At 46.3% G+C, this 22,996-nt stretch overlaps 1 protein-coding gene across 8 annotated transcripts in view; it reads right to left on the bottom strand.

The window, feature by feature from the left end:
* SNX19 (sorting nexin 19) overlaps positions 1 to 13,061 on the bottom strand; it is a 37,153-nt gene extending 24,092 nt beyond the window's left edge. For 4 of the 8 annotated variants that reach the window (XM_081240442.1, XM_081240448.1, XM_081240445.1 and 1 more), the window contains exons 1-8: positions 11,347 to 13,061; positions 9,323 to 9,542; positions 8,179 to 8,279; positions 7,951 to 8,070; positions 5,578 to 5,708; positions 4,266 to 4,362; positions 3,609 to 3,789; positions 1,023 to 1,152 (exon numbers count right to left, since the gene is read on the bottom strand). In XM_081240442.1, the coding sequence (XP_081096568.1) occupies positions 1,023 to 1,152; positions 3,609 to 3,789; positions 4,266 to 4,362; positions 5,578 to 5,708; positions 7,951 to 8,070; positions 8,179 to 8,279; positions 9,323 to 9,542; positions 11,347 to 13,059 (2,693 nt within the window). In that variant the 5' untranslated portion in view covers positions 13,060 to 13,061. Of the gene's footprint in view, positions 1 to 4; positions 892 to 1,022; positions 1,153 to 3,608; positions 3,790 to 4,265; positions 4,363 to 5,577; positions 5,709 to 7,950; positions 8,071 to 8,178; positions 8,280 to 9,322; positions 9,543 to 11,346 lie in introns of those variants that run through there. The other 4 variants (XM_081240443.1, XM_081240449.1, XM_081240446.1 and 1 more) reach the window with 3 other exon arrangements.
* Between the last annotated feature and the right edge of the window lie 9,935 nt (positions 13,062 to 22,996).

The following is a 22,996-nucleotide window of genomic DNA, read 5'->3' as shown; positions in this document are numbered from 1 at the left end:
TCAACAGAGGTCAGGTGCTGGAAATGATAAACACTGAGCAAATATAAACGTGCATCCTCTTCTTTCACTTAGTTTCCTAACGATGAAACCTTATTAAGACTCCCTGATCCTATGTAACTTTAAGTGTGGAAGGGGCCATTTAATTACTTGTTGTTAATGGATTTCCTACTTGTTGCAGAATAGATACATAATTCTTTTCTTAAGTTTTTATTTTTATTTTTGGAGTGGCCTATTAGCGTGAGCCGCATGGTAACAGAAGAGTTCAGGATTTGGCTTCTTCTTACTCTGGGATCTTCCAGGATGTCTCATGCAAGAGTGGCCAAAGCTCAAGCACTATTGTGTCTGTCTGCTTCAGAGACAGTGTCTCTGGCCTTCAGTTCAGCAAAGCTTGCATCAGTTTCATGGTTAGGAAGTCAGTAGCTAAAAACTCCATCTATGTACAAATCTTTCAGGAGATTCAAGCAGTGTTGGGATCACAAAGCCTGAATTATAAAATCCAAGTTTTAAGTCTAAGTATCCTTCTATTCCTTATCATCCTGTGTCAGTAAGTGCTTCTTCAGTAGTGAATATGTACACCCCTCCTGGAGAAAATCATCTTTATTTTGAGCACTGACCAGTTTTCTCCTTGTCTTTCTTGTTGCTTATCGTCACAGTGACTATACACTGTTAGTTAAGAGACACATCCACTGTAACAAGGTGAAAGGTATAGGACCCGGGGGTAAAACTGGGTGGAGAATTGATCCTAGAGGAGGAAGAGTTCAGCTGAAGTATCTGAGATCACAGGTGGTGCCTGCCATTCAGTGGATGATGCCAGAAGTCTTACAGAAGCAGACCCATTCACACTTTAGACAACAAGGGGATACTCTCCAGGCACTCTTCATCCCTGTACCCCTAGAACAGAGATTTTATCTTCTCTTATGGCCACAGGCTTCCTGGACTCTATACTTTCCCTTTCTAGTGGAGAATTAGGCATCACGTCCAACCCCTGTCCAACCTGAGACTCTAATGTGAAGCAGTCCTACCTCTGAATCAGGGTCCCAAAGATGAGATGAATAACTTTCTGCACGCTCTCCGTACATAGCCATCTCCACTGTTCCATCAGCAGCAAGAGAAGCAGATCCAGGGCTGTGTCAGCCAACTCTGTCTCTGTTCCTGGGGAATGAAAAGGCATCAAGAGTAACTCAAAAGAGACCCATACTTGAGGAACACGTTTCAGTGCACTGGGTCTTCTCCATCTTTATATCAGTCATCTTAAATTTTTGTAATCTATCTGTATTCAAGTCAAGAGATGTTTACTTCATTTCTACAAAGTTCAGCAATAGGCTCTGTATTTCTTGACAATTCTTTTATGTTCCTTAGTCACTTAGTAAGTATTGTTTATCTTTAAAAAGATTTTGCATATAATTATTTTGCCTCCCTAGCTTCTGTTTCTTTTGTACTTCCCTCAGGAAGCTGAATACATTTTGTTCCAAGGAAGTGCTCACAACTGGTGACTAACGGGAACTGGTAAGGTCCACTCCCTTCCATCCTTGTATTCCACTAGCCTCCACAAAGTAGCAAGGAAATGCTGTGAGCAGCAGATCTGGGATTCACTTTTCCGTAAAAAAGTTGCTTTGAAAGCATCTCCATTACACAGAGCTGATGGGTTAGGATCCAGGAGACTTCAGTTTGATTTTGAGATAATATGTGGTTGTAGGAAAAACACTACACCTTTGGTAAAATGCTATGACAATTACTCGTTTCTTTCCTGTTTCAAAGATTGGAAGGACCACAAATACGCTCATACCCATGCTGAGCTGAACTCTCTTAAACAGATGTATTTTATGGATGCAAGCACTGTTCCCTAACCTTGTTCATGGGGTCCCATGTCACTTCTGATTTGCTTCCCAGGAAACTGCCCCAGAAATACATACTGTTCCTGAATAAATCTCAGCTATAACCACAGCTACAGCTGTGATTAATGTTATAATTAATCACCAACAATCATTTTATTAGCCTAGGACCAATGGGTATTCTCTGCACCAGCTGGCCCCAGCATTCCTTGCTTAAGGGTTCTTTAGAACATGAATGATTTCAAATTTGGATAAATCTGCTAGAACTGAACCATACTTTCTTCTTAATCCCATCCAGTATATATTTTCTTTTTTCTGCACTGTATTTCAAGGGGGCATGGGAGCTGATGTGTCCGCTTTCTAGTCATTTGCTCAAAATGGGATATTCAGTTCCTTGGAAAATAGCATTCCTTATTCACCCTCTTCAATTCTATCATTTTCTCAGGTTTAGCATTTACCCAGAGCTGCCATCACGTGGTGACAATTAGTCATAGCAGTAAAAAATAAGCGACAGCAAACAAGGCACGAGGTCCTCTTGATAAAAGTGGTAAATTATCTACCACGTAAGCATGCTGAGTCTCTCAGGGCTGGTAGAAGGGCTCAGGCATAAATTATCCCTTTAGAGATATAACGTTCAAAATTTAAAGACTTGATTTTGGCTAGAATTCTATTATTTTACCCATCCCATATTTATAATTTCTTGGAGCTCTCTGATGATTTTGCCGTCGTAACGCTTCATTTACTTAACCAGTGAGATGTAAGCTCTCTGAACAGAGATGGGGTTGTAAACTCCATTTTTCACAGAGTTAAGCTAAGGTCCGTAGAGCAGAGGTCAGGTGACTGTGGGCACCTGAGAAACAATGGTGAAATCAGTCCTTTTTCCTTTTCTGAACCCAAGATTTTGTGATTTTGTATTTTCAGCAGGAGCCTTTGTTTTGGGGGATTTGAAAAACCTTCTTCTTATAAAAAGTTCTAGCTCTGCAAACCTACTGATATCCAGGGCTCCCAGTTTTTCCTCTGTAGAAAACATCTGCACTGCTGGGAAGTAAACCTGCCCTGCCTTAAATGCTTACGAGGCGAGAGTGGTGTCCTCACCGCTTCCTCTCTGCTCTTCCTTGGGTAACTTGGTGGTGTCGTTTGCCACAGCAGTAAGTAAACCAGAAGGAACAGATCCAGGGGAAAAGATAAATTCCATTCTGTGAATGCTGTATTTCAGCTGCCCTATAGCACGTCTAAGTGTAGGTTTCCAGTAGGCAGTTGGAAATACACCTCCAGTATTGAGGCATCAGCAGCATATGTGTTAGGGCTGAAACCAACCAACAGATGAGATCACCCAGGAGTGTGCAAAGTTAAGAACAGAGAGTCAAAAATAAAGCTCTGGAAGGCTGAGGAGCCAGCAGAGGGGACTGAGGCAGGGCCACAAGAGGGGCAGAAAAGAGACCCAGGGAAGTGGCACCAGAGACAGCAAGGGAAGAAAATTTCTAAATAAAGGGAGTCGTCCAAAGATACGCCAAAGCGTGCCGAAAATACATACGGATGGTATTATAACCGTGGATCTTATCTTGCTGGAACTCCCTGTTTACGTGCCACATTCCCCTGCTCGACTCAGCTCTGGGACTGTGTCGTATTCCTCTCCGTATCCCAGCAGAGTACCTCAAGCATTAGTGTTCAACACCTGGCTTGCTTAGCTGAACAGATGAGAAACTGAAGCAATGAATCCCAACAGTCCCAGGTCCCAGGTGGACTGTACCCCTGGCTCCCTTCTCTGTCACTTACCTGGATCGCTGTTGCTGAGGTCCTGGGCTGGCACGCCTGCACCTGACACGGAGTCATCCACACATCCCTTGGAGATTTGTTCAGAATCTTTTCCTGGGGCCTCTGCTGGCTGCGTTTCTAGTAACTTTGTCTGCTTTTCAATAAAGGATTCCATCCCAGACATGGAGAGGATCTCTGACTCCTGAAGAAAGAGCCAGTGGCACGTCACATGAAACATGCAGAAAGCGTCAGGCCAACTGCAGCACTTGTGGTTTCTCTGTTCCTTCCCTGCAGTGTCATGAGTAGAGGACCCACTGACTCTGTGACCACCTAAGTTTTTTTGTTTTTAACCTAAATTGCAAGGAAAACAATGCCTCTGTAGTCTCACTTGACACAAAAACTTTGGGTTTTCTTCCAGGAACTGGCTTTCTCATTCTCTCATCCATTATTCCAAGCCCACAACTTTTGAGAAGCCAACCTGCCAACCCAGAACTAGTAGGAATTCCAAACCACTCTGAGAAAATACTCCTAGAATAAAAATCAGAGAGCCAGATGTTGGTGAAGTCCTTTAGGAAGGCACCTAAGTCCTTTCTGATTTTGGAGACTGTCTCAGCTGCCTATAACTGCAGGTTCAACATCCCAGCTATTATGTCCAAGAATTCTCCAGGGACTTCTTACCACACTGCCTTCCTGGAGACAATAGAGAATCTTCTCGTGTGCCTCAGTTATATTCAGTGCTGGAGCAATTTTACTGGATGAGAACCTCAGTCTGGACCTGGTACAGAAACGAAGAGCAGAAACAGTATGTAATTCATGGTCTTGATCCCCATACAAAAGGGCTGACAGGTATTAATACCTCAAAACAAGAACACCCATACTTATTCTTAGGAGCTTACTATGGTTCAGGGTCAGAGAGACCTAGCCCTGAAAACCCCCAAACAATATATATTCTTGCAATACTTAATATACAGTGCAACACTTGCACTAAGCTATGCCTACCCTGCATTTGTGAAAGGACTTTTGCTAATGTAAACTAAGGACCAGTCTGTCATGGTTGTATTCCCATAGGCTAGAAGCGTGGCTAGCACATACTATGCACTCATTAAAAATTTGTTGGCGATTAAACAGACAAGTGGCACAGACCAAGGTTGTCCTTGTTGTTCACACCTTTTTGCACATCCACTATTCCCCTTGTGTTCCAAATAAAACCAGGGAAAAAACCACAAGTGCTAACCTCAATGTTTCAAGGAATAGGGTTCTTATAAGCACAGGCACCATGGTTACCCTTCAAATACGGACCCAGTAAAAAAAAAAAAAAAAAAAGGCTAAGAATTGTGAGTGTTATTGCCGGCCCATGAAACATGAACATAAAGACAGACAGACAGACAGACACACACACACACATTCTACAACCCCCCATCCCCCATTCTCTCTCTCCCTTCGTAATGGCCCAGATACAGATACGAAGTGTCCAGGAAGGGAAGTGTGTTGCCCTTCCTCTCCACATGCTGGCTCTGAGCGCTGCCAGAGAGCACCTGGGACCCTAGTGCAGGAGAGAGTAGCAGCAATAGCCAGTGACTAAAATCGGCCTGGTAGGTGTCCATTCTAGCCCATTTCTATTTACTGCTAATACACTCAAATTCTGAGCCAAGATTGCCAGAAACGATGACAAACAGAGATCAGTCATAAGCCTTAATTCTTAAAGGGAAAGAAACATCTCAACTTTCCAGGGGAATAAAAAAGGAGAATATCCATATTCTAGAATTTTCCTTCTAATCAAAATTCCCTGGTGAGTTTGGGCCCTAGGTTCTCATGGCAAGACAAACATTCACCAAGTGTGCCTGTGCAGGATCTCAGGCTCAGTCTGTGGTCTGGCTTTGTATAAAAATTGGTAGGTATGACCCATCTCCTCTCTTCTAGGGCCTAAGAGTGGGAATGGGCTTTGGCTGAAAACTGGGGATCAGCCTGAGAACTGGGAATGGTTTCTCACTTGGTAGCCTTCTTGCCTTCTGGCTGGGGCTTGCTTTCTGCCTCGGCCTCACTCAGTTCCTCTGTGGGGCTCTGGGGCTCAGAGCGAGGAAATGCTGTCTTCAGGGTGTCCACAATAGCGCTCACCACCACCTGCAGGGGTCAGAGATGCAGGGGTCAGAGATGCAGGGGTCAGAGATGTGGGGTCAGAGATGCGGGGTCAGACAGAAGCCACAAAGGAGCTTTCTGCACCCAGGACAAGGAGGTGGCTGGCCTATCTAGCAGAGCCTTATCTATCCACACAGACACTAGCTAATGACTTGGTGGAAACTCTCTCCCCTTTTCTCTCTGGCTATAAAAATCTTCTTCCTCACAGAGTTAAGACAAACAATGTCATGGGAAAAGAAGCCAAAACAATGGGATAAATAATAATCTGTAAGTTCTACAGGCTGGTGAAATACTTTTCATTTTCAATTTTTTTCTTTTCATAAAGAAGAATGATTTTTTTTTTGGCCACATTGGGTCTTCGTTGCTGCGTGCGGGCTTTCTCTAGTTGTGGTGAGCAGGGGCTACTCTTCATTGCGGTACGCGGGCTTCTCATTGTGGTGGCTTCTCTTGTCGCAGAGCACAGGCTCTAGGCAGGCAGGCTTCAGCAGTTGCAGCACGAGGGTTCGGTAGTTGTGGCTCGTGGGCTCTAGAGAGGAGGCTCAGTAGTTGTGGCACACGGGATTAGTTGCTCCGTGGCATGTGGGATCTTCCCGGACCAGGGCTCGAACCTATGTCCCCTGCATTGGCAGGTGGATTCTTAGCCACTGACCCACCAGGAAGTCCTCATACATTGGAATGATTTTCCATTTCCAAACTGATAATACTTTCACCAAGATGTGATTAAGTGGAAGGAATATAGATAGGAATATATGGAGAAAAGAAAGAGTGAAAAAGATTAACAAAATAAGAAATACACTCTAGAAACATATGTGATATAAAAATGCTCAGAGCAATTCACACAGAGTAAAAAATCTGGTTTTTCACTTAATTCGAACAATTTCTCTTCTTTAACTAGAGAAAGAATAACAAAACTCACTCCGGTTAAAGTTAAGGAATTTGGAATTGATATAAACTTCTCTACTCACAAGGACGAAATGAAACAATCCTCACTGAAGAGTAAGAATTATTTCTATCTCTCAGAATGGGAAAATAACATACAGACATTTGCTAAAAAGAAAAAAGAACAAACGAATGAAACCCTAAAATATCACAATGGAAGGAGACGTTTACTTTTCCTTTGGCGCCTCTGGCTCATTAATGGACACTGCTGGCTCAGAGCAGCCCAGCACCTGCTTGACCTTATTCCGTGTTAGTCCTCCACAAGCGCAGCCAGCACAGCCGAGGCAAGGCTGAAATGGTCAAGCAGCACCCCAGGGAAAGAACACAGAGAACCGCGTGAATGCGGATAATGTAGCTGAGAAAATACAACTCGCTCTCTCGGCTCACAGGACGGTAGTCTGTGGTGAGGGTCCATATCTGTCTTGTTCACTCCTGTATCCTCAGCAACGCATACAGTATGTGGCTTTAAGTAGGCATGCATGGGGCAGATGTTGAAAAAATCAATGAAGGAACACGTCAGCATGGATGAACACACCTGCAGGGAACTCTGGGGATTTGACCTCGTTTATCCCTTTCTGATTTGCAGTTTTTTCCTCACAGCAGTGAATGTCTCCTAACTCCCACCACATGAAGTTCCACTGTATCACTTTATCCCCTGAAGTCTAGATGAGAAGAGGGAGAGGCCTCTTCTGCCACAAAAGTCAGTTTTCTAACCTCTTAAAACATATGCATTTTCTGATAAGCAGAGACCTCAGCCTTCTGCCCTGGAGGTGCTAAAATCAGTTGGCAACCTCTGCTCACAGGCTCCAGTGTGGTGCTCAAATGTCCTTCTCCTACAGTCTCCAAAGGTTCTGAGTTACCATCTTGAAGAAGGTACAGTTCTCTCACACTCTGTTCTCCAGCAGAGAATCACTACACAAACCTAAGTCCAGGTCGGTGCCTGTCTTAGGGCTCTTTCCTGAGTGACCGACCCTGGGAATGACCTTCGTCTCTGGGAGAGACCTTCCTGCCCCACCTATCTGTGGAGACGCAGAAGCACCCTGACATCCCTCCCCTGGAATCCCAACGCCATGACATCCCTGGGAGACGTGTGTACACCGACTGTGGGGTGGTATCGTATCCTCATTAGCTGTTCACTGTCGTTTGGCAAGTAGACGACCCAACCAATATTGGCAACAGGTCTTGAAAATCCCAGTGCGTGTTCCACTTACTGCTGGGTGCTGCGTCTCCCACCCCCGCCTCCACACTGATGAGAAACTAAGACTGAGCACGGCGGCCCCGCTCGTACCTTGTCTATTCTGGAGACCATGAACGGTTTCTTGACAAAGGCAATACGAGCATCTGTGTTCAGAGCAAGGAACTCCTGCATCTCCTCACTGTTAGCGATCTCAGGAATGGCACAGAGTTGCTGCAAGAGACACAAGAAGGACTTCAAAGAGAAATTCTGGTCCCCAGCTCTCTCCACCTTGGCTTGGGTGTCTGCCTGGTGGCTACAACGAGAGCAGAGGGTGCTGACCTTCAGGAATGATTCCAAGAGGCTCTTGCGGGCTTCCACTCTGTCACTATCCATGTTTCCAAATGGAAGCTCTGGGAAGAGCTTCTTAGGACCCTTCACATCTTAAAAAAAAACCAAAGTTAATTCATTAACATTCACTAATAGCCACTGTATATAAAAAGCATCCTGTATGTAAACAAAATAGAACTGTTGAATGCATTTCCCAGGGATTTGTGTTCCCTCACCTGTGGGCTGGAGCTGAGAGGCGGCCCGAGGCTGGCGAGGGGGCTGGGTCCCATGGCCTGGGGCTCATCCCTTCAGAGTCCCTCCCCTGGGTCCTCCCCTCCTTCGGACTTTTTTTACTTCAGGAGTTCCACATATACTCCAGGGATATAATACAGACAACCTACTTTCATTATTAATGATAATATTAAGGTATAAGGGGCCAAACACTATAGTGGTTATGAATAAGGGCCCGGAAGTTTAAATTTTGGCTCCAAGCCCTACTAGAGTAATGACCTTAGGCAACTTGCTTAATCTTTCTTTGTTTCTTTTCTGTAAAATGGGGATAATGATAGTAGCTATCTCATAGACTGTTATGAGAACTAAATGACCTGGTAAGTATAAAGTGCTTAGTAGAGAACTGGGCATATATTTTCGGTATCAATTATCATTATGAAGAAAGAAAATGTGCAACTGAAATACACAATTTATGCCAGAACTTATTAAAATGTTTGAGTGATCGCTGGCGTTTTTTTAAAAAACAAAGCAGCTGCTTACTAGCTTATTTTTCGAGTAAAACTTTCTTTTCTTATTGTTCCTGTGCCTCACAAGTACCAAACAGCACACCAAAAAGCCTGTTGTTAAAGGAAAGCTGGCAAGGATTTCTAGAGAATATTTTAATATCTAAGAGCAATCGATCTATAAATTTGGAAAAGTTAATTTAACACCTCACACTACCTCACAGGCACAAGTGGACTGTGAAAGTTTCCTTCCTAAGCTTAAATTAGATGGGGCCCCAGAACAAAGCATTCGGTGGCAAAGAAGTACCTCGGAAAGAATGTCATTAGCGTTGTCCAGCACTAAAACCCAAAATACCCAAAGCAAACTGGGGGAGCACAGGATCCCTGAGGCTGCACTCTCCCCCTCCACCCTCCCCACAAACCAACAGGCCTCCAGCCTCTCAGCTCAGGGTGGCTCGATGTGAACAGCAAGCAGGCATTCTGGGGCTGGGGTAACTCCTGACTTTTGATGAACTTTCGTAGATCGGATTTCTCCTCCAGACGGGTCTGCAGATTCAGGAACTCACGGTAACGGCGGTTCACGGTGTGGTAGGCCAGCTGCTGCAGGCCACTGCTGTTCTCGCCGTCAAGGCCCGTCTCATACTGTCGGGTGAACAAATTTGTTTACTGCATCAGCTTACTGGCCACACAGTAAGAGTAGAGTAGGGGTAAAGGGAGCAAGATGTTCCTATTCTGTTCCCGAACGTATTAGATCTGTCTGTTGCTCTAAGTTGTAATGAATAACTCAAACTGAGTGAATTACGGGACGAGATGCGTTTCCCAACAGACGAGGCCTAGGAAGTGAAAAATGAGTTTTACTGCCCTGCACTCCTTCTTCCATCTCAAAGCTCTCCCTGCAAACACTCTCTTTACTTATAACTGTTTTCAAATCCCAAAGACAAAGGGTAAAACAGAAGGTACAGCACTGATAAAAATGACACTGCCTCTTTCATCCCTAGTTACGGGGTTGGATGTTATAAGGGGATAACCGTGGTGTCATTATACGCAAGCAGTGATTATCTATATTAGTTGGGGGAGAAACAAAGAATCCAAAACAGCCGATAAACAAAAATCATTTGTTTGCCTGGAATGCATTAAAGGAACATGTGTTTTTATTTTGCTTTGGGCAAATGAATTATCATTCTTGGGAGTGACGCTGAAGTTTTCTTCCCGAGCACAGGTCATCTGTATGAGGAGAAGTCATGTGGAGACTAGAGATGTTTTAAGGGGTCAGAGTCTGCTGTCTTCCCAGGCTTGGAGAGCTGGTATGTGGGAAAAGACAACGGTGCTGAAAGTTCCCCCAGAGCGAACACCCTGAACAGCATGAGAGCTGCAACTTCATACCTACAGGGGAAGACTTTTTGACAGAGTAGTTAAGATATAATAAATTCTGTGGAAGAACAATATATGTGCTTGTTTTCATTAAGAGTGAGTTACTGTTATTGTTTGATTAAGGTATTATACTGCGGGCAAGTGATGGAAGAAACGATCTCCTTGTTGGTGGGACTTGAGGCTGGTGTTTAAAATTTTTCTAGAGGCAGAGAGAGGTATTCCTTATGAGCTGAAATGAGCAAAGTAGTCCCTGAGACCAGTACTGAGAAGGAAGGTTCTAGATAAGACATGCAGGTGGAATTCAGGTTAGCGCTCTCAGACTTGGAGCACCTGGGAGTTATGATGCTCTCTGTGGAACAGTCTGCTCCTTGAGGGACGCTATTTGATACTGATACGGTCCCAAGCTTGGCTGCACCTCAAAATCACTTGGGCTGCAGACTCTGCTGTCAGAATACGGATTCAGAAAGGCGCTGACGGATTCTGAATGAGAATTTCCCAAGAATGGGCCCCAAGATTCGTATTTTTTAAAAATACAACTCTCCAGTTGACCTGGAGACAGCCTATCCCAAAACCAGCTTTAGGGAGCTGCTGCTCTAACCGAACCAGCCACCTGATCCATGAACCCCCTTCACATCATTTCTGCCAAGCAGTTCCTACTCCTGCTCTTAAACGTCTCTAGGAATGAAGAACTTGCTACCTTTTGAGGTATATATAGGTAAATAACCTTCCTTCCTAAAACAAAAAGTATGAAAGATACTAGTACTTAAAAAAAGAAAGAAATTAGCAGGGAAGAAGTTTGGAAAGAATCTCTGGACAAGACTGTATCCATTGGGAACCACTGACAAATATGACTCTCAGTATACCACGATTCTAGCATTGGTTGTGAGGGTATCAGACAGAGGCCTACTCTGCTTCACAAATGAGCTTCAGACCATTCACATACAGATGCTGGCTGAATTAACCATGGCAAACTAAGTAAGAGTAGCCTCTCCCCCTCAAAACACTAGCTTCACTGACTCTGCTTTCCGACTCATTCCCAGACCAGAGTGGATGACCATAGTTCCAACCCTGTTACCTTCACCGTGTAGAGCGTGTATGGGTGGAATCCGGTGCCGCTGTGCTCTCGAGCAGTAATGGTGCCGGTAATACGAAGGTTCTGGATGATAACGGGGCCGTCTGGACTGCTCAGGGGCTCAAAGCTGAAGGTGGCTGAGCTGAGGGGACCGGGTGGAGAGGAGGAGAGTAGTACCTGTGGGAGACCGGGATCTAGGGAGCTCACACCATTGGTGAGATCTTTCTCTAAGCACGAGGGTCGTGGGGGACACATCCTTTCCGGACTGGCCAGCAAAGCTGTAAGAGAGGTGACATCTCCCTGCTCTACGTCCTTGTCTGCTGCGTCAATCTGGATCTCTGGGCAGGAATCCAGCATGGAGACACGCAGGCCGGTCTCTGGTTCTGTTCCTGGACCCTCCTCAGCTTCTGCCCCCTCAGTTCCTTCGGATCCCCCGTCATCCTTAGACTCCAGAGCCTGGGGACCCCCTAGGGCACACAGGGAGTCCTGAATCCTGGCAGAGAGGAAGGTGCCTGGGTTCATGAGCGTGATGGTTCCTTTGCCCAGTTCAGACAACGGAGACTCCAGCTCCGTATCTTCGGACAAGAACAGAGGCTGCAGGGAGTGAGACGCGTTGCTTCCTACTTCTCTCTCTTCTAGCACTCCCCCCAAATCCCCCTCCAGTGCTTCATGGCCTTCTTCAACTTCTGGGGAGGGGTGTGAAGGCTCACTACAGTTCAGGAGCACTGGGGCTGGAGAAGGGGCTCTCGCATCTGCTAGACTCTGGACCTCCACGATCAGTGGCAGAGACGTGGGCACTGAGGGCTGTTCCCGGGCACTGGCTGGGCAGAGTGGTTTACCCCCTCCTGCCGGGCCAGTTCTGGTCTTGGAAAAGATGCCCACGAGCACAAGGTGGATCCAGTCCGGATCTGAGAGCTTGCTGATCAGCGGTAAGATGACATTGCAAGTAATGAGTTCCACCACTACGTGGCGGCCGGTCCGGGTCTCCAAGTGGGGCTTTGGCACTAGGCCTTGAAGCAACACATTCACGATGCCACGTGTGTAGGCGACCTCAGCCCTGGGACTCTGTACTGCAGGATGTGGGGCGGTGGCCTGGCAGTAAGCCTCCCAGAGCTGGGAGGGCTCATCTGTGCCACTCTGCTTCCCTGCCGTGGCCTCCTTTGCCTGAAGATAGCTCTGCAGGTGACAACCACAGAGAGTCAGAACCCTCTGGGCAAGAGCATGGCTGTCCACCCTGGCCATCCTCCTCCGGAGCTCCTGGACCAACCCTCGCATGGCTGCCTCCATTTCCTCCTCGAAGGCGGGCTCCTGGCTCACCGTGCGATACCAGGACGACACGAAGTCCCGCATGACCATCCGGATGGTGCGGTCGATCTCCTGCTCCAGCTGCCTCTCGGCCTCGGGGTTTGGGGGGCAGATGGCCATGGGGATGAAGCGCTCCAGGTGCAGCCGACCCGAAGGCCCCACGATGGCGTCGGAACCCAGCCATCCTCCCAGCACCAGCAGCAGCGCAGACAGAAGGCACAGGAGCCACACGTTGACCAGGAGGTGGATGATCAGGAGCCAGCCGAGCACGGCCCCCAGGGCCACCAGCTTCCGGCTACTCAGCAGGTGACTGAGGCTGGGCCCCGCCGGGGGCTCCTGCGCCGCGGTCGCGGTCTCTGCCTTCATGGCGGGCGGGAGGGGGCTCCCCGGACCAGCTCCCCCCTCCTCCATGTCAGAGCCGGCGATGGGGCGCCGACTGCGGCGCGGACACGAGAGCCGGGCGGCGGGCCCCGACGTCCTACAGGTAGGGTCCAGTGACAAGGGTGGCTCGGCGGCTCGGCCTCGCCGCAGCCCCCTCCGGCCGGGGAGCGGCCCTAGAGGAAAACCCTGCGGACTTCATGGTGCCTGGGCGGCGGCCCGCGACCTCAGAGGGTGGGCAGGGCCGTGGACCCACCGAACACTCACGGACGCCGAGGACCGCCCGGGGCGCCCGGGAACGGCTCGCGCTGCGCTGCGCCCCGCTCCGCTGAGTCCCGCCTGCAGTGAACGTAGCGGCGTCTCCTCCGCGGCCTCACAGGGTCCCTCGCCGGGCTGGAGCCGCCGGGCGCCTGCGCTCCGCACCCCGGCTCCTCTCTAAGCGGCCGTCCGGCCGGGAACCGGCGACCACTTCCGGGTCGGCGGGAGCGAGGCATGTTGGGAGAGCGCCGCGCGCCCCACGGCCCGGCGCGGCCCGGCTCCCTCTGGTGGTGAGGAGCCGTCGTGACCGCACAGCGCGAACCAGTCAGGCGTGCGCCCACTTCCCAGAGGTGGGGACCTGCGAGCAGGCTTGCAGGTAAGGACCCTCCGAGACTCACTTTCCGCTCCAGGGATTAAATGAAGTTTGCAAACACCGGGTACCATTTAGGCAAACTCAGTAGTCCAGTTACTTTAATCTCATGTGGGCATTTTTTAGTTGGCCTGGTGATACATTTTAACATTCACCCCCCACTCCCCAGCGCCCCTCTCCCAACACCCATGCTCAGCTCAGCGAACTTGTGCTCAGGAATTGCTGAATACAAGGCATAAAGCATTAACACAGAGATAGATTTATTCCTAACATTTCATAATACCGTATAATAAAATCTTTTTTTGTGATTTGGGGTTATTTGCTGGTGGCATTGCCCGAGCAATCAAATCTTTTGAGCATCTGCTAGGTTCAATCCCTGTGATAGGTAGTGTGGAGGAGTAGAAGCGGTCCTGTCCTCAAGGACCTTGCAGATAATTGCGGAGACGAGTTCTTGGGTCATGAGTGAATATTTAATAATGCACGTCAGTATGGGATATGGTCAAATGCAAATTATTATACGTATGAGGGGAAGGAAAGGTCACCGTGGGTTGTAGTGGTTAAGGGAGACCTCAAAGAGAAGGGAGCCTTTCTGCTGCCTTTCTATTCCCCTCCATCTTTTCTTCCCTTTTCCTCCCCAAATATATAGGAAAAGAAAGCAGAGGTAGAGATGTCTGTTCAGTCTTCTGATGGATTTGCTTGGGAATGTGCTCTGTTTGGTTTTGGGTTTTTTGCCTTCAGTTGTCCACACAGACGGAATTACCTGTGGGAAAATTAAGTATCCGTCAGTAGCACAGACCAGGTGTAAGAGTGTTGGTGCCAGTTTCATGTGAAGCCAGCTTCCTTCTGCATTTTGGTCCCCGGGAGCTCTGTGTGCATGTGGCTTTCCTTTTTATTTTGGCACGGGGCGTGTATCATTTGTACAGGGCTGTTCATGGTTGTCTTCAGCACTCTCGGTGCTGTTAGCAGCTTTTCATCATGATGGCCTTAGTCCCCACATATTTAGAGGACTCTTCAGGCAAACTCCAACCCCAAATTGTGCCAACAGGAAGCATATCGTGGCTTCTCCTCTCATCTCCTTTTCTGCTATTGGGGTAAAGATCTCTTTTGAATGCAAAGGGAACCATCGTTTAGATGTGGGGCATAGTTCATGACTATCACTTCTAAAGCAAAAGTTGGATTTAGCATCAAAGTGCCCACAAAGCGAACTGGGCACATTCCTGAGCTCCCAGAATGCTGGCCACTTCGCTGGTGCTCTCCTTCTCACAGAAAAGGAGCCTCAGAAGTGAGTGCTGCTGTCTTTGTCCTCCCAGACCATTCCATTGTCTTCAGGGGCAGCTAGAAGATCACACAGAAATGTCCCTGCCACCGAGCCAAGAACTAAAATAAGAAGTGGATGACGGAGACTTCCCTGTTGGCGCAGTGGTTAAGAATCCGCCTGCCAGTGCAGGGGACACGGGTTCGAGCCCTGCGCCAGGAAGATCCCACATGCCATGGAGCAGCTAAGCCCATGTGCCACAGCTGCTGAGCCTGTGCTCTAGAGTCTGCGAGCCACAACTACTGAGCCTGTGTGCCACAACTACCGAAGCCCGTGTGCCTAGAGCTTGTGCTCCACAAGAGAAGCCACTGCAATGAGAAGCCTTCACCACAAGGAGTAGACCCCGCTCGCCGCAACTAGAGAAAACCCGCGCGCAGCAACAAAGACCCAACACAGCCAAAAATAAATAAATAAATAAATAAACTTATTTAAAAAAAAAAAAGAAATGGATGATGGAGGGACTGAGGATGAGTCTGAAGACTTCCCCAAGATGGTTCAGAGAGGAAGTTTACTCTGCAGCAGAATCTGGAATGCTCAGGGCAGCAAGAAACTGACCTTGTAAGTGGGCGCTGTGCCACCTGACCAGATGGTCTGGAGCACTGAGGTAGCCGAGAGTACCTTCCTGATTTTGAAGTGGATGCGATGAAGCAGCATCCGCAGATGAACATGCCAGCGCACTTGTCATTTTGACTGGTGTGAGCTGCTGCCTGGGGGTCTGGGGCGAAGGGCCTCAGTCTCCAAACAGATTAATCACTGGGGGGAGGTGGGAGCATGACCAGTGTCTGATGGTGGTGACGGTGTGTGGACGTGGCGGGGGAGGCTGACTGTTTGGCCACATCATTCACTATCTCTGAGATCCTTCTTTCTTTCCTTCTTATCATTTCTCAAAATATTCTAGGCATCTTGCCAGAGTGCTGGGGATAACAGGACACACAAGACACTGTAATTCACCTAAGGGGACTCACTCTAGTTACAGGACAGAGACACTGTTGTTGTGGGGGTTTTTTGTTTTTGTTTTTTTTACATTTTGGCCATGTGGCATGTGGGATCTTAGTTCCCTGACCAGGGATCGAACCATGCCCACTATGGTGGAAGCACGGGGTTCTAACCACTGGACCACCAGAAAGACCCTGTTGTGTATTTTTTTTTTGTTTTTTTACACCTTTATTGGAGTATAATTACTTTACAATGTTGTGTTAGTTTCTGCTGTACAACAAAGTGAATCAGCTATATGTATACACATATCCCCATATCCCCTCCCTCTTGAGCCTCCCTCCCACCCTCCCTATCCCACCCCTCCAGGTTGTCACAAAGCACCGAGCTGATCTCCCTGTGCTATGCAGCAGCTTCCCACTAGCTGTTTTACATTTGGTAGTGTATATATGTCAATGCCACTCTCGCACTTTGTCCCAGCCTCCCCTTCCACCCCCCTGGTGTCCTTAAGTCCATTCTCTACATCTGCGTCTTTGTTCCTTCCCTGCCACTAGGTTCATCAGTACTGTTTTTCTAGATTCCATATATATGCGTTAGCATATGAGCATATGATATTTGTTTTTCTCTTTCTGATTTACTTCACTCTGTATGACAAACTCTAGGTCCATCCACCTCACTACAAATAACTCAATTTCATTCCTTTTTATGGCTGAGTAATATTCCATTGTATAAATGTGCCATATCTTCTTTATCCATTCCTCTGTCGATGGACATCTAGATTGCTTCCATGTCCTGGCTATTGTAAACAGAGCTGCAGTGAACATTGTGGTACATTTCTCTTTTTGAATTATGGTTTTCTCAAGGTATATGCCCAGTAGTGGGAATGCTGGGTCATATGGTAGTTCTATTTTTAGTTTTTTAAGGAACCTCCTTACTGTTCTCCCTAGTGGCTGTATCAATTTACATTCCCACCAACAGTGCAGGAGGGTTCTCTTTTCTCCACACCCTCTCCAGCATTTATTGTTTGTAGAGTTTTTGATGATGGCCATTCTGACTGGTGTGAGGTGATACCTCATTGTGGTTTTGATTTGATCTAATGATTAGAGATGTTGAGCATCTTTTCATGTGTTTGTTGGCAATCTGTATGTCTTCTTTGGAGAAATGTCTATTTAGGTCTCCTGCCCATTTTTGGATTGGGTTGTTTGTTTTTTTGATATTGAGCTGCATGAACTGCTTGTATATTTTGGAGATTAATTTGGAGATTTATCCTTTGTCAGTTGCTTCATTTGCAAATATTTTCTCCCATTCTGAGGGTTGTCTTTTCATCTTGTTTATGGTTTCCTTTGCTGTGCAAAAGCTTTTAAGTTTCATTAGGTCCCATTTGTTTATTTTTGTTTTTATTTCCATTTCTCTAGGAGGTGGGTCCAAAAGGATCTTGCTGTGATTTATGTCATAGAGTGTTCTGCCTATGTGTTCCTCTAAGAGTTTGATAGTGTCTGGCCTTACATTTAGGTCTCTAATCTATTTTGAGTTTATTTTTGTGTATGGTGTTAGGGAGTGTTCTAATTTCATTCTTTTTTGTGTAACTGTCCAGTTTTCCCAGCATCACTTATTGAAGAGGCTGACTTCTCTCCATTGTATATTCTTGCCTCCTTTGTCAAAGATAAGGTGACCATATGTGCGTGGGTTTACCTCTGGGCTTTCTATCCTGTTCCATTGATCTATATTTCTGTTTTTGTGCCAGTACCATGCCGTCTTGATTACTGTAGCTTTGTAGTATAGTCAGAAGTCAAGGAGTTTGATTCCTCCAGCTCCATTTTTCTTTCTCAAATTGCTTTGGCTATTCAGGGTCTTCTGTGTTTCCATACAAATGGAAAATTTTTTGTTCTAGTTCTGTGAAAAATGCCATTGGTAATTTGATAGGGATTGCATTGAATCTGTAGATTGCTTTGGGTAGTATAGTAATTTTCATGTATATTGTTTTGGTATGGTTTCAAATCCACTTGTTTGTGACTTAAGTTGACTTAATCCACTTCTTTATGACAAAAGACCCAAAAAAGTTGTTTTAGGAAGTAAAGTTGTTTTGATATAAGAATAAAGTATGTTGTGACATCATCTCATCAGTTGACCTTGATAAGCACTTAGCAGCTCGGCTGCTGAGGGACCACTGGGGGCTTATCGATAAGAACATGTGGGGAAGCAACCCCGGGGGCGGGGGGACACTGAGACTCTAAATACTGAGAGTTTAGAGGAATATCTGAGAGTTTCTGTGTGGGCAAAAGCCACCGTTTGCTGATCTAGGTCTCTGGAGATCCTGAGACACCTGCTCCTGCCGTGGCCAGAATGCTCTGGGCTGGCAGTGGTGGGAAACTGTGCAGCGGTCTCAGGCAGAGAGGGGACAGCATTTCTGCCAGAGGGGTGCTCCTCTGGGCAGTGGTGCCAGCAGTGAGAAGGTCCCTGGAGTGATAACCCTTGGAGCAGCCTCGCCTGCCCCCAGCACCCACACCTCGTTCCCTAGCAATGTACGCTAGTGACAACGGACTCTAGTTGTGAGCTGGCAGCTGGAAGTCAGCTCTCGGTGGCTTTACCAGGTACCAGCTCGTATAAAGGTACAGCTTGAACTACATTTGGTCTTTATTTCTTTCATTTCCCCTTGCCTGGAACAAGAGTGTAATTTATCATTTGTTTGGTGTCTGTTATTTCTTTATGGGCTTATTAATAGACATTACCCTGTATGCTCTTTGCTTGTGCAATTCCCACAGTGAACCTGTGTTCAATAAACTATTGGCAAAGACAAGCTCAGTCTCTGAGCTTAATTTTCCCCCCAAAACAGAACAGACACGTAAGTAGATAAATATAACTAAATGTTATCCTGTGGGGTATGCTAGCTGCAGTAGAAGTACAATAACCTGGGAACTCAGAGGAGGGTGGTCAACTGGGGAATTGCGTGGTGCCATTAAAGTCTTAATAGAAAGTTTACTCTTCAGTTGGAAAAAGAAAAAGAAGTAAGTTATTTTAGGTGAATGGAGGGTACAGACAGCAAGGGGAATGGGGTGGTTCTTTTAGGCAGAGGCAGTCGTAAGAAACAAGCAGGAACAAGGCAGGGGTGCTGTAGCAAGAGGACAGGACGGAGGCAGCTCATGTCCCACCTCGATTTTCTCTCAAAAAGAGGAGTCATGGTAATGCAGGGAAAAGAGGGGTAGTGACGGCACAGGTGACTTGGGAAGAGTTGATGGCTTGGAATTATTGCTACAAGAATTAGAAGGAAGTAATGAAGGTCATGGAGAAAAAGGAAGGGGGACCAAGGACCAAGCTGAGGTTAAATATCACGACTTTGTAGTGGTGCCAGTATGTGTTATTGAGCTATTTTCTCCCGAGGTGTTTAGCCCTCTCAGTATAGGAGAGAAGAAGGAAGGAGGCTGGTTTGCTGTGATATTTGAGGTGTCTGGGTAGAGGAAGTGAAAGGATGAGTTGTTCAGACCTTGACCTCCTGAGGAGAGAGCTGTTCAGATTTAAATTCACAGTGTCTGGGTGTCCAGGGAAGGAAATGCAATAGGAGAGGGAAATGAGTTGTGAGAACAGGGTTAGGGGTCCTGGGAGAGAGGGAGCGAGCCAGAAGAGCAGGAGTCTGTGGTTATAGATTTGTCTCTTGGAGCCTGGGTTTGTGTGCTGATGATGCTCTCCCAAATTACTACAAACTCAGTACACTTATTCTCCTACAGTGCGAGAGGTCAGAAGTCTAGGCTGACTTGGCAGGGCGGCCTTCCTTTTGGAGGCTCTAAGGGAGGGTCTGCTTTCTTGCCCCTTCCAGCTGTCTGTATCCGCTCGCTCACAGCCTCATGTTACATCATCCTCTGCGTCTGTTGTCACGTCTCTTTCACTCTGACCTTCCTGACTTCCTCTTACAAAGACCCCTGTGATTGCTTTGAGCCCTCCCAGACAACCAAGGAGAGTCTTCCCACGTCAAGATTCTTACCTTAATCACACCTGCAAAATCTCTTTTGCCATGTACGGTAAGATAGTCACAGGTTCTGGGGATTAAGGTGAGGACATCTTTGGGGGTCCATTATTTGACTTTCTACAGAACCTTCGTATCTACAGATGAAAACGTTTCTGTGATGGTGAAGTCTGGGTACGGCAAAGTAGTGAGTTCCTGAAGTAGGGTATGGATAACGTATTAGGGCTGAGGAAGGAACTCTGAATCTGTTTTTTAGAGGCTGATCCACACAGCATTGGCAGTCACTACTGCTAAGCTAGGGAGAGGGACCATGGTCTTGGTACACATGTTCTTAATGATGAGGAGGACGGCCAGGAGGTTGATGGATGATATAATGAGGAGAGTAAAGTATGGAAATACCAAAAAAGGAGGAGGACATTTTGCATAAATTAGAAAATGAGTCGTCTGAAAGAAGCTATGCAGGGCTGGGACATTGCTGTGACATCTCACACCCTGCCTTAGACGCAGTGTTGAAAACTAAATAGCCACCAGAAGGCAGCAGGGAAAATTGCATATTATTTATTCATTCACTCTCTATTCATAAATCCATCCATCCATTCATCCAACAGACATTAACCAGATATTGAAACTTTAAAGATGGATTTTATATGGTTGCTTTTCTTAAAGGATTCACAATCTATGATGGGCACTGACACAATGTGTAAAGTTCTATAAAAACATGTGTCAGAACATGGGAATGCAGAGAATTGGGGGAGGCTTCATGGAAGAGGTGACATTTGAGTTGGCCTTGGAGGATGGCTAAATTTCCCATGAAGATGAGAGGAACTGGTCATTTCAGGAATAAGGAATACTGAGTAAGCTCCCAAACTAGTTTGCTGGGACTCTTCTAACAATATACCACAGACCTTCAGCAACAGAAATTTATTGTCGCACAGTTCTGGAGGATGGAAGTCCAAGGTTAAGCTGTTGACTGGCCTCTACGGAGGTCTCTATCCTTGGCTTGCAGATGGCGGTCTTGCTGTGTCTTCACATGTGCCTTTCCTTTGTGGTGCCTCCCCGGTGTCTCCCTCTCTTTTAAGGACACCAGTCATGTAGGATTAGGGTCCACTCATTTAACCTTAGTCACCCTTTCTTTAAAGGCCTGTATTAGTCAGGGTTCTCCAGGGAAACAGAACATATACACATATACGTATATGTACACGTAGCTGTACATTTATTACGAGGAGTTGCCAGTGAGGCTGAGAAGTCCCAGGATGTGCCATCGGTGAGCTGGATGCCCAGGAAAGCTGGTGGTGTAATTTAATCTGAGCCTGAAAACCTGAGAACCAGGGAGCTGTGGTATAAATCCCAGTCCAGGAGCCAGAGAAGATGATGAGATGAGATGTCCCAGTTTGGTCAGTGAGGCAGGAGAAAAGGGGTAAATTCTTCTGCCTCTTGTTCTGTTCAGACCCTCAAGGGATTGGACAAAGCCCACCACGTCTGGGAGGATGCTTTACTTTACCGAGTCCACTGATTCAAATGTTAATCTCTTCCAGCAACACCTCGCAGACACACCCAGAAATCATGTTTACTTTGAGCACCCTGTAGCCAGTCAAGTTAACATAAAATTAACTGTCACCAGGCCCTGTTTCTAAATACAGTCACTTTTGAGGTGTACTGGGGGTTAGGACTTCAACATATGAATTTTAGGGGGACACAATTCAGTCCATAACAGTTCCTTTCTATCTGTGGGTTCTCTGAATGGTCACATTTTGATGATCAAGATACTGAAAGAGACAACGATAATTTTTTTTAAATTAATTAATTTATTTATTTTTGGCTGTGTTGGGTCTTTGTTTCTGTGCGAGGACTTTCTCTAGTTGCGGCAAGCGGGGGCCACTCTTCATCGCGGTGCGTGGGCCTCTCACTGGCGCGGCCTATCTTGTTGCGGAGCACAGGCTCCAGACACACAGACTCAGTAGTTATGGCTCACGGGCCTAGTTGCTCCGCAGCACGTGGGATCTTCCCAGACCAGGGCTCGAACCCGTGTCCCCTGCATTGTCAGGCAGATTCTCAACCACTGCACCACCAGGGAAGCCCGACAATGATAATTTTAATAGTTTTCAAGATTTGTTTTCATGGCACATAAAAATGGAAATAACAATGACCTGCAAGTTAACGAGACCTAGGCTTAAATTCTACATCTGGCTGTACAAAATACTAAGTGTTCTAATAGTCTCTCCCATGACAGAACAACTAGATCCTGAATAGAAAACACTTTCTGATGCATTGGGCTCATAAGAAGATGAGAATTAGATGATGAGTTCAAGGTACAGTGTCTTGGCCCACTCCATTAAATTCCATAGTCATTAGCTACTACATTAACAGTTAAAAGAGAAAATTCATATTATCTCAGCCGATGCAGAAAAAGCATGTAATAATATTCAATATTCATTCATGACTTTAAACTAAAAGCAAAACAAAGAAACTGCATAGCAAACCATGATAGGAAGGTATTTCCTTGACTTACAATATCATTCTGAATGGGAAACATAAAAGCATTTTTTCCATGCAATTATTATATTTAAATATGTTAACAGGTCTATTGAGGTCTAATAGGTCTAATTAACATAAAATAAATTGCACATACTAAAAGCACACAAGTTGATAAGCTCTGACATATGTATACACCCATGAAACCACCACCACAGTCATGATAACGTATCCGTCATCTTCCCAAGTTGCCTCCTGCCCTGTCAGCATTGCCCTGCCCCCTCCCCCAGGCTTTCTTTCACTTTAGAATAGTTTGAATTTTGCAGAACTTCACATATATGAAATCATACACAATGGATTTTTGTGTGTCTGGCTTCTCTTACCCAGCATAGTTATTTTGAGGTGGATCAATTGTTCTTTCCTTTTTATACCTGAGACGTGTGCTCCACTGTATAGATATATGATAACATGTTTATTCATTAACCTATTGGTGGACATTGGATTGTTTGAAGTTTATGACTATGACAGATGAAGCTGGTGTGAACTTTTGTGTGCAAGTCTTTGTATGGAGATATCCTTTCATTTCTCTTAGAAAAATGCCTATGGGGGCTGCCGAAGGCTCCAAACAGCATCCCTATTGATCACTGACATTCAAGCACCATTG

This window comes from Mesoplodon bidens (genome assembly GCF_964165515.1).
Source record: "Mesoplodon bidens genome assembly, chromosome: 7".
NCBI lineage: Eukaryota > Metazoa > Chordata > Mammalia > Artiodactyla > Ziphiidae > Mesoplodon > Mesoplodon bidens.
This window is presented reverse-complemented; position numbering and strand designations above follow the sequence as displayed.